We start from the raw sequence: 16,272 nt of genomic DNA on the forward strand, positions 1-16,272 counted from the left end.
GCTCTGGTTTCCTGAGTCCAAGCTGCGTGTCTGCCTGACCTACAGCCCAGGCTACGATAGAGACCACTGCCAGGGATAGAACTGTGCAGCCCTGCTGGCCACAGGGAGGCAGCAGCAAGGAAGTAACTGCAAGGCCAGAGCCTCAAAGTGCTGCCATAGTGCCTCAGAGCCAGCTTCAAGCTGGGTGTGGAGGCTGAGGCAGGGTGGTGAGTCTGAGCCCAGCCTGAGCAACTTATGGAGATGCTGACCCTAAAAGGTGCCTGGGGGTGCAGTTAAGTGAGAAGGGCCCCTGTACAAACCTCAGTACCCCCCAACCATGCACACACCAGTCCTGACCCCAACTGCTCTCAAGGCCAAGGCTCCATCAGCACAGCCACCAAGCTTTTGCTGCTGACCTCCGTTTGACCCAGGTGCTGCAAGCAGTGGCCCAGGTGGACAAGGTCTTGAGGCTGCTACACTCAGCCAGTCCCAGGCGAAGGTCTTTCCACCTGTGCCTCAGCCTGTCCAACCTTGACCTACCAACTGCCCCCCAGATGTCCATGAGGGAAGGCACAAGCTGCAGTTAGAATATAATACACACGTGCTCAGTTAGGAGTGACCCACACATACAAATGTTGATTAACTGCAGCTCTGTTTATAACAGCAAAAGGTGCTAAGTTATTCAGGTGTCCCTCAAGAGAGGACTGTCTAAAACCTAGAGCATATGTGCACAGCAGAACACTATGCAGCCACAGAGAGGGCAGAGGGTCCACTTAAGAGTTAGCTCCCTGTGTGGCGAGCGCTGCTGTCCAGAGTAGGTAACAAAGCCCATAACGGTCCTGAGTGCAGGCTAGGTGTGGGCATGTGCTGAACAGGTATTCTCCCCAAGACATGGGAAGCTGGAAAGCAGGCTGTAGCCTGGTAGCAGGGGTGTGATCGCTGCCCATCCTCCCGCACCTCTCGGATGCTGGATACCGGACACAGTGCCAACCCGAGCCCCCGGTGGGAGAGGTGCGGGCGTGACTGAGTGTCCAGCTGACACCGCTCACTGCTTCATCACATGGTGCAGTCCCCAGGTTCTCCCCGGAGCCTACACTCCAGCCTCCACAAAGCCGTCCTCTCCGAGAAAGGGCTGCCACACCTGCCAGCAACGTCTTCCTTAATTCGTTCCCAAGACACGAGGCAGTGAGCATTGTCATCAGCCTGTCCTCTTCCCAAGCCCCCGGGAACCTGCACACACACAGTCCTGGCTCCTCCTCGACACTCCACCTCATCAGTCCACTCCCACGGTCTGTAGTCAGCATGTAAGGGCAGGGCCAGGGAGCAATGGCAGGTTTGGTGACATGGGCAGGTGGAGAGCCCAAACGTGCCCAGCTTTTTTCATGCTTACTGGCTCCCTGTGTTCATGGAAGACCTGAGAGGCTTTATCTAAACAGCTGGCTTGGTTCCACTCCTGGGGTCTGACAGAGGGGAAATCGGTCTGCTTTAGGCTTCTCTGCATTTCTGGAAAACTATATAGCTAAGTTTGCCAAAAATTCACTCATGCACTCCTCTAGAAGTAGTTCTGAAAGGCTTTTATTTCAAATCTGAGTTGGACCTCCTAATCTGACCAAAACCAAAGTTTGGCTAGACAGTGCAGTATCTCCTGCAAACAATGATCTTATCGTTAGGGGGAAGACGGCTGCCTGCAGGACTGAAGTCCCCATCTCAAAGGGCACACTGCTTCACTGTCCTCTGACCTGACCTGCACCAGAGGCCTGCTCTGTGCTCTGACACTCGCAGTGAGAGCTTAGTGCTGGTGTCTGTCGGGACAGGGACCCTGGCATGCAGGAGTCATGGTGACCACAGGGCAGCTGTGGCTGTGCCTGGGAGCCTGGCCTTGAGGACTCACCTGAAAGGTGCCCTCTCAGGTGCAGGTGCATCCTCCCTGCCAGGAACCTGTGGATGGCACCCTAGGACACACAGGCACAGTTGTGGGGACCCTGAGCAAGGGAGCTGGGGGTGGTGCAGGCTAGGGTGCAAAGAGGGACCGCTGTGCTCTGGTTCCAGCCTGTACCCCACTCAGTTTTGCAGCTTCCAGATAGGTTTTCCTCCTGCCTTACCACCCAAAAGCATCTTCCAGGCATAGAGAGGTACAGCTGCCCAACACCCCATTGAGCCTGGGATGCAGGGAAGGCCTGTTCTCAGGGGGCCCTGGGTTTTCCCCCAGCATCCTGTGTGCGCTGCTTCACTGGGCTCTGTTTGAGGCAGCCTTCCTGCTTGCCAGCCTTGCAGGAACTTCCCTGTGGTCCTGTGTGCTGTGGTTCACTCCATGTCCTTCCATGTTTCCCACCTGTGCCCCTATGCCCTCACCTTCTCCCAGTGTCCCTAGCGCTTCTGCACAAACACTGGTGCTGTAACTGACAAAGCCAGTCGCACGTGCACCTCTCAGTTATTGTAACTCTGCAACTCACGAGCGATGACTTGAAGTCTGAGCTCAGTCTGCTACCTGGAAAATGGGCCAAGAGATATTCCCAGGGCTGCAGAGCGAAGGGAGATTCTGCATTGAAGATGTGTGCCTGGGGCTCTGCATGTTCTGGGTGCCCAAAAAATGATATTTACTTTATTATTCAGTGTTTTCAAAGCATCCTGCTGTAGAATTACATACATTTGAATCTACATCCACAGCGTGTCAGCTGAAGGGCATTTAGTAATAACTGAAGAGGACCAGACTTTCTGGAGCATTACTGATGATGAACTCTGATGTGGAAAACTAGTACGTGAAGCTGCTCTGGTAGATGTGAGGTGCAGTCCCTGGGCTCCCCAGAATGAGGCAGGAACACTGAGCACAGTGGAATTAAGCAACATGTCCACAGCGACCCCAGGAGGGACACATCAAGCCCTCATGTCATGTGGTCTGGCAACTCCTTGGGTTTTGTCCTCGCATGAGTGGGACGTTCCCATGGGCAGAACAGGAAGACAAACAGGAGCTGAGAGAGCACACACTTCCTACCATCCCAGGGCTGTCCAAGGATGTCAGCTGGATCTAATGCAGGGGACCCTCAGGGACAACGCAGGGGACCCCTGGGGGTGTGGGGCTCTGCTCGGTTAGCCAGCACCTGGCTGCACACTGGCTCCTTCCCGAGCTCAAGCACAGGGTGGCCACCTGCTGAGCTGATAAAGTTGCATCTACCTCCATAACAAGTACCCCTGAAGACCTGGAGGGACACCAGAGCCCTTTCGCCCCTAGACCCCTCAGGACTCATCTTCCTCCACCCCCAAGCCTCCATCTGCCTTTCCCTCTGTATGATCTGCTCAGTGAGCTGAGACAGAAAAGAAGATGGCAGGCAGGCAGCTCACCCACCTCTTCCCAGCAGAACTCAGGTCCTGCAACTCCAGGAGGCATCTCCTGACAAAGCCTCCGCAGCAGACCCCTCGTCCCTTCTCTTGCTTCCACGCCAGCAGCCCCCTCCACCTTGTAGCTGTACTATCCCAGAGGATTTTACGGTCCCAACTGTCTGGGGCTTAGCCCCAGGGAACACCATTCCCAGACGGCAGGGAGAAGTGCTCAGGATGTAGCTTCTTGTGTGAAAGAAGAGTGTCATGGGGGCTCTGATTTAGGGAGGCCTCAGGGAGGCGATTTTTAGGTAAGGACCCAAAGAAAGAGAAGAGGTTGGTGTCCCAAGGATGCGAGGCAGGTAGAGCTCATTCCAGCAGAGGCCTTGAGAGAGGAAAGAGGAGACAGGGGCTAGAGCTCAGCTGCTCTGGCCAGGCCATGGAGAGGGAGGGAGAAGGACAGTCAGCCTGGTCAGACCTCAGTGATCTCCCAGGTGCTGGCTGCAGAAGAGCGGAGTTGAAATGCACTTGCCATCAGGTGGGGACTCAGTGCAAGGGAAGGGATGAGTGAACTCCCCTGAGCTGATCACCACTGTATGCATAGGAATTAAAATACCACATTGTTCCTCATAAATATATACCAACATACACATCAACTGAAAATTTTAAAAGGATATAACAGGAAAGGATCCTGGTGGCCTGTACCCAGAGGGATCACTGGGATGGGTACGTGGGCATTGGACAGAAGCTATTCAATAGTCAGGCAGGCCCCAACTCTGACCTGAAGAGGGGCCTCGAGGGAGATGAATCCCCTCTGCTCTGGGCAGTTGCTGTGGGTGAAGGGCAATGTCCATGGGGCTATGCTGAAGAATGAGGCCCAAGTTCTTCTCCTTTCTGAACCTGCAGGACCAGTCCAGGCCAGGCACTGGGAACCAAGTTGTGGATGGCACCCAGAGCTCGCAGAGTGCTATGAGTGCAGGTGTGAGGGTCTGATCTGCTCCCGACCCTTGCCTGCTCTTCCCTTAAGGCATAATCAGGAGCCTCTCCACCTCATTTTTGCAGGGTGCAAGGAGAGCAGCACTGATCATTGTAGGTTCTGGCTTCAGGCTTGCCAGACCCCCACAGTGCAGGTTCTCTATGCAAGCTGCTGGTCACATCCACTACATGGTTTGTGATCTCAGGACTGGCAGAACTCAAATGTGCTCAGGCTCAAAGGGTGTGCTTTGGGCTGATGCCAGCAGAAGCAGAGGAACAAAGTCAGAGTGAGTCTTGTTTCTGCTGTCACCTTGCTGGGTGGCTACTTGTCTCCGAGCCTGCGGGCTGGTATGAACCCACAACGCATCCAGGAAAAGATCACGGGACTAGGACTTTGTCATGTCTGGGGACAGGCATTTGCCTGGCAGCTCTCACAGCACCGCCCCCACCAGGTGGGGAGGCTATGGTGGCAGTGATCTGCCTGTACCCTCTCTGTCCTTGGTGAACAGAAGAGCCTGGAGTCCATTCCCTGGCATACCCTGGCTGCTCTGCTCCTGAGAAACGAGACCTGAGAGCACGATTACAGGAGCTGAAAAAGCCAGTGCAAAGTGTGTCCACCGCAAAGCAGTGTGTGGGATTCCAAAGAACAGCCAACTCTGAGACCATAGCACCCAGCCTTGGAGAATGGGTTGCACGGTGTGGGGAGAGGAGCCAGGACTGACAAGTGGGGCCAGGACGGGAAGTAGCAGAGCGTGGCTATATGGATCTGACTGCCTGAGATGCTGGCTGTTGGGTGGCAGGACCATATCAGTTGCCTGGAGACCAGGCCAGATGCAGTGGGGTGGGGAGGCACAGGGTCGGATGGGCCTGGTGCTGGTCTGGGCTCTTTGAGGCCCCTGCAAGGTCCAGGATCAGAGTATCTTCTAGTGCAAAGAGCTCATCCTTATTAGGGTCCATTTTCTCTGGGCATGTGACCACTGGCTCCTTAGGCCAAGGGCCCCATGCAGGCCTCACATTGACCCTTCCTCAGTGTGCAGAATGCAGAAGTAACACGCTGCACCAGCAGGCCCAGCTCAGTACACGCTTCTGCACATCTACCATGTGGGTGGCACCCAGCCACAGCGTGGCCCTCATTCCCTACAAACCATCCTGTGAACTACAGAGGAGAAGCCATCTGGACCTAGGGGGATGCCCCGCTAAAACAGCCTTAACTAGACTCTAGCTAGTTCTGTCAGACTGATGGCTTCTTCGGCCTGTTACCTCGGGCACCCTCCATGTGCCCAGCAGGCCTGGAGTCATGTTCTATGGCCCAGACTGTGTCATGAGTGAGTTGAAGCCTTTTGCCCTGGGTGCAGCACCTCATGCTAGTGAGGAGCCAAGACCAGGAGGAACAGGAACCACCACTGTGGCATCGATGTTAGGCAAATGTTAGAAAAGCCATGATGCTTCTGTACACATGCACAGCCAAGGGGCACCAGCTGCTTCCTACACACACCAAACTTGTCCAGAGTAGAACACAGTACAACATGAAGTTAGGACAGGAAGTGTGCCCAGTGGGGCAGCGCCAACCACCTGCTGCTCCCAATTCACCTCTCTCCTCTGATGCCAGGACACCTCCTCACAGGAGGACACCCGGAGACATAGTTCACATGCATGCATGTGTCCTGGGATGGGCGCTAGCACAGTTCAGCACTGAGTCAAGAGGGGCCTGCCTGGAGCCAGTGTAGGGCTCACCTTTCAGAATTTCCAGACACTGGTGAATTCTAGGTCTGACTCTGCCAGACTCTGTGATCTTGGGCAACCGTTTCCCTTCTCTAGGCCTCAGTGCTGTGATCTGTGAAACGGAAGAATAGGCCATGTGCACCCTTAGGTGCTTTTCTGCTTTAACGTGCAATTTCCTCAATACCGCTGCCCAAATGGGTAGAATTTAGATTCAACTGAGGTTCATTCAGATACCAGTAAAATGTACTGTGAGCATCCCGTCATATATACAGCATTTAACTTAGTGAAATCAGAATCCCAGGAAGGTCAGTTATTATTCTCTCCTGTAGGTCACACGTCAGATACAGAGAAGTTTAGCATATTATCTGAAGTCATCTCTAGAAGTAGTGAGCTGCATTCCTGGACTCCAGGCCTGCTAGTGTTCCCTTTTAGGGCCCTGGGAACACACTCTGAACCCTTTCTGTTGGCCCAGGAGCTCCACTGGGTAAGGGCTGAGGGGTGGAGGGGCTCTGGCCAGGGCAAACACTGGGGCCTTTGGGCTGGAGAAGGGCAGGTTACCAGGGTGGACAGCCAAGACTGCTTAGTCCTCTCGGCTGGCTGGAGCTCTGAGCTTAAGTAGCTGCCTGTTATCTGTTTCCAGGGTCCTTGTCTGCTTCGCTGGTCAGTCCCAGAGATCCCCTCTTAAACATTCGTGTGTACTCCCAGCCCTAGAACCATCTCTTAACTCCCAGAGGCTGCAGCAAGGAGACAAGAGGCGCGCTGGACAGGCTGAGCTTGGATGTCTGTACTAGTGGGAACACGACTTCTAGGGATGACTTTAATGCAGCCAGTTCGGTGCAGCTGCGGCATAGAAAAACTCAGACCCTGGAGGCATCTGAATATATATATCCCTTGGGCCTCAGTGTGGATGCCAGGTCCCTTTAGGTGGTGACATCTGAGGATCCATTACCATTACTTTCCCCTGGGCAGCAGGGACCAGATTCCTTCGGAGACAGCAGAGGGCTCTCCCTCCTCCCCGCCACCTAGGCCCGCGCCTGTCCAGGCCTTGGGGCCCTGCGGCTGGGAACAAGAGTGCAGCTCAGTGGCTGTGCAGGCAGCGAGGAGCGCCGCACCTATGGCCCAGTCCTGAGCCCCAGGGGCCTTTGGAACCGGCAGTGCAGTTGGCAGGGGTGCAGGGGTCACCACGCTGAGCCACACCCGGGCAAGCTCGCGCGGACGTTCCCGCGGAGTGACGCCGTCCGGCCGGGCACAGAGTGGATGGAGCCTCTCCGGTCAGGACGCAGGTCGGGGGGTCCTGGCCTGCCCGTCCCAGCCGCGTACCCCTCCGGCCCGCCGCCCTCACCTGCTTCTCCAGCGGCTCCTTGGCCGAGGGCGCCGGCTTGGGCGAGGGCGCGCGGTCGCACACGCAGCCCTCCAGCAGGTACAGCCCCGAGGGCCGCGAGCTCGAGTCGCTCTCGAAGTAAAAGAGCAGGTTCTGCAGCAGCGCGAACCACTTGGTCTGCCATTTCGTGTTGTCGGCGCTCCGCTTGCTCAGGTAGCCCTTGCGCGTGCCGTCCTTGCGCGCCAGCAGCCCCAGGGAAGCGACGTGGCCGTCGTTGAGCCGGATGCCCTTCTGCATGATGCTCCCGGGCAGTGGCCGGCGCTCGCGTCCTCTCGCTGCGCGGCCCCGCAGCCCCTCCGCGCGCCCGCGCTCCGCCCCCGCGTCTACACTCGCGGTCGGCTCCTGGATCCTCCAGTTCCGCAGCGCCCGGACCGCAGAGGCCGCCGCCCTGCCCGGCTCGTTGAGGGCGGGCGGAGCCAGGTGACGCGGCCCGCGAGGCCGTCCCCGCGCGGAAGGGACACGCGCGCGCGCGCTTGGCCGGTCGCCCCCGCCACCCCTTCCCCGGTGTTCAGGGCGAATCGGATCGGTTTCATCGAACCCGGGAACCTGGGGCCTCGCCGCCTCCGGAATGCGGACTGTGCGCCCCCCGCGGCGCGGAGCAGTGCGGACGTGGGGTCAAGTCTCGCTTGTCATTTTCTCTTCCAGCGCCCCTGTCCCCCCACCCCCCGCCCGTATTTCCCAGTTCCAGGTGGATGGAAGAGGCGGAGGGTGAGATGATCCCGTGGCGTCTCCGCTCCGGGCCTTTTGAGCGGCCTCCCGGGGCCGGTACGCGGGGCGGACTGGGGGTAGGGGACTTATTTTGTTTCCAGCGGTGCCATAATTCCTAGCACCACCCGTGCGCTCTGAGGTCCGGCTGGAGAGTTTTCGCAGGTGCCCCCGAGCCCGAAGGCGGAACCCGGGGAGCCTTCAGTAGTTGCGCGGGCGCAGTGATACCTTAATGATAGATTTTCCGTGCTTATTTTTAGCTCCCATTCGCCTACACAGTTACTCGGCATTTATCCGAGAACGTCACCGCGCCCTCACGCTGCATCCGGAGGCGCGGGCTGGTGCGGATCGGGGAACGCGCGCCGCGCGTCTGCCGCAGAGCGAAGGACGCCAAGCGCAGCACCTCGCGGAGTCGGAGCTAGGCATCCTGGCCATGCCGCGTGCAGCCAGACAGGGAGGCCAGATGACCTGCCCAGACAGGCGCGCACACCTCTTGGGTTTGGAGGGCTAGGGAAGGGATCCTGGCAGATCCGGGATTCCTGCAGAGGACCCGCGGAAGCTGAGGAGTAAAGGAGGAGTGGCCCGCGCTCCTCCTGGGCCCAGTGGGCCAGGCCTGCCTTCCTGGTGATGCTGATTTTTCCTCACAAATAATGAAACAGAGAGGGCAGATCACTAAGCCTCTGCAGCCTTGATTTTCCAAAGAGGGACCCTGTTGGGTGATCACCTTTCCTTCCCTCTTTGCTTTCTTGATGAAAATGTGATTACTCAGTAGCGTTCTTGACCTAGGCCCCTCTGTGAGCCCCTATTAGGCAGTTTGTTCCCCAGCCCAGGGTAACTTCAGGGGACAGCTGGGACCTGGCCGAGTGATCCTGGGTTGCAGGGAGTTTCTCTGGTTTTACAGGAGGGGATGGGATAGTCAGGGAGAAGGGCTTTCAGGTGCACAGGGCCCAGGGTTGGGCTTGCATGGGGGCGGCAGGACACAGACCTGGGCTGCAGCTGTGCCTTCTCTATCCTTAGGTGTGCTGAGGTTGGAGGACTGGCAGAGCTAGGGGTCATCAGAAGTCTCGGTGGACCTGGGCCACTTCTAACAAGGCCACAGTTTCACACTTTGGAAGATTCTAGGCGCTCAGGAAACAGGAGAGGCTGGAGTCACTCCTTCCTTCCTTCCCACTCAGCCCGTTTGTTTTACTGGCTTGGCCCCTGGACACAGCTGTGAACAGAACTCCTGCCTCCCAGAACGCAGGCCAGCCCCAGCCTCCTCTTCCTTCTGCCCTTGGTGTGGAGAGGAAATGCTCTTTCCCTGTGTGTGATCAGAGGCCTAGTCAGGAAAACGAGGTTGACCAAAGGGGTTGGTCTGAGTTTAGGAATAGCTTACTAATGACAGGGACCAAGTCTTTACAGAGGGCTTCTGTTAAACTTTGAATTGGAGCCCGACTTGGTGCTGGTTGAGATGCAGCAATACACTCTAAAATGAGAAAGAGCCAGCTTTGAAAAAGCTTGGTATGCCTGCTGCACACTAAGCCAGTGTGGCAGAACTGTGAAGCTGGACGTGGGCATCCTGCTGTAAGTGCTGCCCAGGGAATTCCAACATGCCACCAGGGTCAAGGTAAACCTCCTTGCCCAGCCCACTAAGCCTTGCAAAGGCCAAGGCCTTGCTTTTGCTCGTCTTAGAGTTGTAGGAAAGCCTAGGTCCACATTCCCAGGAGGCTAGGCTTGGCTCAGAGCCTCACTGTCAGAGAGAGACACGGGCCTGGATCTGGTCACACCATGCAAGGAGTCTCCAGTGCCCACAGGTAGCCTTTGCCTGGTTGCCAGCCAGGTTTGAGACCCTTGAGACACAGGACAAGCTGCCTGGGAAGATATAGTTTCTGGGTTGGCTACTGAGTGCATCCAGCTGTAGGTGCTGTGCTGGGGAGAGACGGGGAGGATGCCTGCAGGAGCATTCCAAGGACATGGGACTTTGCCTGGTTTGGTCCCCTGCTCCCAGAAAGGCTTTTGGATACAGGTTAATAACCCTACTTTACAGATGGAGAAGCTGAGGCCCAGAAAGTACAAAGAGTCTTATAGACGGAGGCTGAGCCTTCTTATCCAGAACTTGGGCCGTGCTCTCTGTAGATAAAGAGCCAAGGGGAATTAAGAAATGGTTTGGTGGGTTTGATCTCTGAGTTTAGGAACAGCTAACTAATGACAGGGACCAAGTCTTCACAGAGGGCTTCTATTAAACTTTGAATTGGAGCCCGACTTAGTGCTGGTTGCGATGCATGTTCTGTGGGTCAGAATGCACTTAAGCCCCCGGTGGAGGGGGGAGCACAGGGAGGGGCGTGCACAGGTACATTTCTGAGTGGTGTGGTGTATATGTAGTGTATAACAGAACCTTTGCTCTTCTGGCAATATATTCCAAAAGAGAAATATGGCTTCCACATAGGTGAAAAATGACTTTTCAAATACACATGCTCAGGAGAATTTTTGGAAATGGAATCTGCTCAGCAAAGCTTCCTGCTCCATCTTGGAGCTCAGTTGGTCAGGTTTACCTGGGCACTGGGATTCCTCTCCCCTTTCTTCTGCACGTGTGTGTGTGTGTGTGTGTGTGTGTGTGTGTGTGTGTGTGTGGTGTGGCGGGGCTCAAACTAGAAACTTGTACATGCAAAGCAAGTACTGTACCACTAGGCTACATTTCCCAGCCCTTTTTATTTTTGAGATAGAGTCTCACTCAGGCTGGGCTCAAACTTATGATCCTTCTGCTTCAACCTGTATAAAAGTGCTGTCTCAATCTCTTCCTCTCTTTGCTTGGTAGTATGTGGGAATATTCTTTCATATCACTACAAATTTTGTTGCTGTTGCTGTTGTTTTAGAAACACATTCTTGCTGTGTAGTCCAGGCTAGCCTTGAACTCAGTAGCTTTTTAAAACTTTGTTCTTCTGAAACTGCCTAGCTTTGTAACTGTTTCATGGCTTTATTGACCGCTGTAACCACAAAGGTGTACCTAAACATGCAGGATGCCTGATTGTACCAAGCTTTATAAACTGATGCTCATTTATCTACCGTTGTGACCAATATCAGAAGAACTGCCAGGCTGTTCTGTCTCACCTTTGTACCTCTGCTTCTCGTCATCTAAAAGCCTTAGACCACCAGCGATCAGGGCCTGATATTCTGGGAATGATCCCAGTCAGTCCCATCGATGCAAATTAAGTCTGCCTCCAAATCCTGGGGGTGGTTTTGGTGTTTCTGCTTGATGTTGCATTGCTACAAATTTAATTTATTAATTGATTCTTTGTGATTCACAGTGAAGTTGTTTCAATTAATAGATTTTAGAAATAGTTCTGCAGTTAATATTTTTGTATATACCCTTTCCAACCATATCCTGAATTCCTCAAAGCAGAATTTCTGCTAAGAAATATTTGTGCATTTTAGACACTGTACCCACCACTTGATTTCCAGGGAACTGTACTCTGTGCACCACCACCAGCCTTCACTTCTCTTCATTCACTTTCCAAGCCCGAGTATTGCTGTTGTCAGTCACTTAAATGTTTTCCACTTTGAAGGAGCAAGAAAAACATGTACTTTCTTGTATAAATTTTCACATATTTTGTAAATGTATTTTATTTTAAAATATTTAGTCATTTGCATTTTTTGCATTTGATTTTTGGCTCACATTAATTAAAAAATTTTGCAGATGAATTTATATTTTTCTTGCAGATTCATCATTATTTTAGATATCAGGTGTAGAGTCATGCATAGTAATCCACAATGAGAATAGTTTCCAGTTTGTCACATGTCTTTTTTTGGTTGTGGCAAAATATATCAAACATTCACATGTGAGCTATTTGTAGATATTGAATACATCGCTACTGTTGAGCAACCATTCATCTGTCGCCACAACTCGTTATTTTGTAAAATTGAAATTTTGCATCAATTGAACAGTAACTTCTCACCCGGGGTCCCGGCCCAGCAGCCACCATTCTTTCTGTGATTTTGACTACCGTGAGTGTACCGGGATTTGCCTTTTGCGTGTGTGTGATTGGCTTCTGTCACTTTGCTGCTTGTCTGTTAATCCCATGCCACTGTCTTAATATGTCTTATATATGTCTTACTATGGCTTGTTATAAATGTTTAAATTTTAGTGTAGATGAGACATATTCTTTATGGCATCTGATTGTAGATACCCACTCCCTGTGCCAACACCTTCCAAATTGAAATATTTGCCCATATTTTCTTTTCTGTTTTGTAGTTTCATTTTTTTCCACTCATAGTTTTAATTCATTTGGAGTTTATCTTTTAAGAAGGAGTGAGATTGGAGTCTGACTGGACTGTTAACTTTTCTCACATGACGAGCAATTGTCCACACTCTACTTGTTTGAATAATTCAAACTCTACCGCTGATGTGAAGTAGCATTTCTTTTCTTTCTTTCTGGTCTTTTTCGTTTTTATCGGTGCCAGGGATCGAACGCACGACTGCCTGCTTGCAAGACAGGCACTTATGCCGCTGAGCTAAATCCCCAGCCCCGTGAAGTAACATTTCTATCAGATACATTTTTCCTACACTTGGTACTGTCCCCAGCTCTCCGTTCGTTCCATTGTCCCATCTGCCTGTCCTTGGTGACACAGTTTTATTTCTACTGCTGTTTTGTCTTAGTTACTTTTCTTACTGATGGAACAACATACCCAACAAGTTAAAGGAGGAAAGGTTTCCTTTGGCTCACAGTGTGGAGAGGTTTCAGTTCATAGTCAGCGGGCTCTGAGGCAGGCTGGTGCAGCAGAGGGCATCGCACAGCACTCACTGTCCATAGCAGGCCAGGTAGGAAGCAGCAAGCAACAGTTGCCTTCTTTCCCTCCCTTTGCATTCCATCCAGACCACAAGCCCCTTGATGGGTGCCACCAATCCAAGGCTAATGGGGCTTCCACTATTGGAGCTGCACTAAATCAATTTCATGATCACACACCCTTAACCTAACCCAGCCTAGCCCAGCATCATACATCTATGTCAAACCTCCTCTTGTAAGCCTCACCCATGAGCGCACGAGAGCTGGGGGATGTCTAGAGATAAAAGGCGTATTATTTTTTTTATCTATTTTGAAATCTAATAGTGCAGGACACCTTCATTACTTTTATTTTTACAGTGCTCCTAGGTATGCTCATTTTGTCACATTCCAAGAAAATCTCATTGAGATTCTAGCAGAATTGTACTGAAAATATTTATTGGAAGAATTAATTTTTTATGTCTTCTTATTTCAGAAAAAGTGCGCCTATCCAATCCGTTTTTAATCTTTTGGTTATATACTTTCTTCTATATATGTCTTGCACATTTCTTAGCTAATTTATTTCTGAATGTTTTATGCGTAATGGTTACTATTCAAAATATGATCTACCTTCTATTTTTAAAAAATCAGACTTTATTAACATGTAATAAATATATTGCCAATTGCATATTTATTTTTACAATGCTAGTGTCTCAAATTCTTGTTTCTAAAACTTTAATTCACCTTTTTGGATTTGCCCGCTGGATGATTAGAATGCAATACTATATTTCCCAATATTTAGACATGATGTGTTTTGTAGATAAACTCCATTTAACCATGGAGGATTTTCACATAATTGCTGATTTATCCAGTTTGTCTAACTTTTTGTGTATCAATCTTGGTAGCTTGTAATTTCCAGGACCCTTTGTTTGTGTTTCTCAGTCTGCTACACAGACTACCAAATAGTTTCTTATGATTCTTTAAATTTTCTCCATCTGTGTTATTTCCTCTTTTTTGGGTGCTGCTTTTGTGCTGCTGTATTATTGTCTTTTCTCACAATTGTTTTAATTATGTTATTAAGACTTCCAATCTATTAATCAGTTCTACTCTTTAATATATTCATTACTATGTTCTTGTCTCTATTTCTCTCTTGCTTTCTCTAGTAGAATTTTGTTATTTCTCTCACAACATCTTAAGAGCATAATACTTCATTTTCATTGACCGGTGCAGCCCCAATGAAACAGGAGACGCTCTTGTGGGCGACACTTAACTGCTGCTTTATTTACGCGGGCTCTGGTTTATATATTTGGCCGTGACCAATCACAGGCTGCCACGAGGAAGCAGGGCGGGAATGGGACGCAGGCTCTGGCTACTATATCCAGCTGTGGCCAATCAGGGGTTGCCACAGAGTCAGCACGGGGCGAATACGGAGTGAGCACGAGGTGCACACGGGTTGGCTAATTTAGAGAGGGACGTAGCGCATTGCGGAAGCTGGCGTGGTCCTTAGTCCCGGGTAGGGTATGGTATGTTGAGCCCCTGCACCCAACATTCATTATTAATTTTTTTAAGTGATAAGTTTTAAGACTACCTTTTCTTGTAAGTACAGATATTTTTCCAGATTCACTGATAATTATATTAAATTCTGAATATTGGTAAGGTAAAACAGTCTAATATCCATTTGTTCCCTACCTAGACAGCTATGACAGTTTAGGTGAATATATTCTGCATCTCCAAGTAGATCTTGTATCTGCTTTTGCTTATTTCTAGTTCTACAACCTTGTGCTCAGAGGACGCAGTCTGCCCCTATGGCTCAGAGTCTTGCTGAAACCTGGAGCTCAACAGCAGACAAAGCAGCAAACACGAAGAACCTGAAGCAGCCAGAGAGGTCCGCGGTGCCCATGTGCTCCCAGCTTCCCCGGAGGTGCCCCCAAACTCAGGCTGACCCTGAGTTACCCATCAGCAGTGTGAGGTTAGCTCCTGCAGTGGGTTAGCTCTTACAGATGTGGACCCCTGACAAAGGGGTGACTCGGGCACAGTGGTCTTTCCATCCTTCATAAGCCCGACGTCCTCCTAATGAGTTACTGTGGGTCAAAGGTCCCTGCCAGAGGGTGGCACGGCCTCTCGGACTTTCCAGTCTCTAGAACTGAGAGCCAAGTGAGTGTCTCATTTCTGAATTACCCCATTTGTGATGTTCTGACCCAGAACCAGCCAACGGCCCCTACTCAGCCCTTGGGACTCACCCTGGTCTTCACTCTGCCACAGGGCCTGATCTTAAGCCAGGGGCTCTGGTTAGGTTTGGTCCAGGAGTGGTGCTTCCTAGAGGGAGAGAGTGAGGCTGCAGCTGTGTCCTCCTGCCAGGGACCCTCAACCACTTGCCCTGGTTTCCTTTGCTGCAAGACCAGCGTGTCACTGACTCCAGGCCGCATGCCATTTCCTGGCTTCCCAGCCCTTTGCAAAGTTGTAACAATAACCCTCCACTCTCCTCTCAAGCCCCCTTGTCTGCTTCTGTCAAACCCGAAATGATGCAGACCTGGCAGGAAATGCGGGAATAACTTAAACCAAGTTCTCAATTTGACAGGAAGGTCATATGCAAGGTGCCATATGAAGGGCAGAGGAAGGTCACAGGTAGAGCTAGAAGCCAGAACCCAAACGCCTGCTGCTTCACCATTTTCTCTGGATCAAACTTTGTTACAGACAGAGGACGAGGGTTGACACATAAACATGGAATAAAGTGAAAAAGATTTACCTCCTCCTTTGCTGGAGTCAGGCCCAGCTACTTGGATCTCGTGAGTCATTTGCAGGAGTGGGAGGAGAGGTGGGCATGTGTGCTGCGCTGCGAGTTCAGTCAATATTCTTCCTGTTTTCTTCTCTGTGATTTTTGCTTTTTGTCATCAAAAGTTACTGTAGTACATAAATAAGACTGAGACATGCTAAGACTTTGAGAAATTCTTTCTTTTCAAAATTTCTGGTGCTAAACTTGAGGAATCTGTGGGAAAACAAACACACCTTGAGATCATAATGTGAAGGGAAATACATCGGGCACACAAGCATAAACATCACATGGTTTTTCTTACAGGAGAGATCTAAAGGATAAATGAAGAACACAATAAAAGATAGGTGATAGGAAACAGGTGATGGCTCTTTTGCAAATGAGAAGGGGAGGGGGGGGAGGTGAGAGTGGAGGGGGAAAGCTGAAGGAAGATCCGAGCGGCGCCAGGCACATGTCCCAACACGTCCCGACTCCCTGTGCGGAATGTGGTCGCTGTGTACTGTAAACATGTGCTGATAAAAAATAAAAATTGACAAGAAGAGCAGGTGAGGCATTAGTTATTGAGAACATTCATTGTCCATATGTATAGTTCTGGACAATTCTGGCATGTCCTAGGGAGCCCTAAACTGGACACAGGACTTTCTGCTGTTACTAGACACGGAATAGCTGGTCCCAAGCCCACCTTAGAC

General features: G+C 51.4%; 1 protein-coding gene and 1 long non-coding RNA gene across 2 annotated transcripts in view; one reads left to right on the forward strand and one right to left on the reverse strand.

Moving 5' to 3' along the window:
* Nucleotides 1-7,609, reverse strand: part of Rasgrf1 (Ras protein specific guanine nucleotide releasing factor 1) — a 105,265-nt gene extending 97,656 nt beyond the window's left edge. Inside the window, exon 1 of the mRNA XM_004999636.4 lies at nucleotides 7,334-7,609. Coding sequence (XP_004999693.1) covers nucleotides 7,334-7,609 — 276 coding nt within the window. The remainder of the gene's footprint in view (nucleotides 1-7,333) is intronic.
* A 390-nt stretch (nucleotides 7,610-7,999) lies between these two features.
* LOC134476339 (uncharacterized) lies at nucleotides 8,000-15,747 on the forward strand. Its single transcript, XR_010047880.1, has 3 exons — nucleotides 8,000-8,137; nucleotides 14,581-14,698; nucleotides 15,392-15,747. It is a non-coding gene; the product is annotated as an uncharacterized LOC134476339 (long non-coding RNA).
* The last annotated feature ends 525 nt before the right edge of the window (nucleotides 15,748-16,272 follow it).

This window comes from Cavia porcellus, unplaced genomic scaffold (assembly GCF_034190915.1).
Source record: "Cavia porcellus strain 051 isolate PalLab524CR breed Dunkin Hartley unplaced genomic scaffold, mCavPor4.1 scaffold_6, whole genome shotgun sequence".
NCBI classification, from domain to species: Eukaryota; Metazoa; Chordata; class Mammalia; order Rodentia; family Caviidae; genus Cavia; species Cavia porcellus.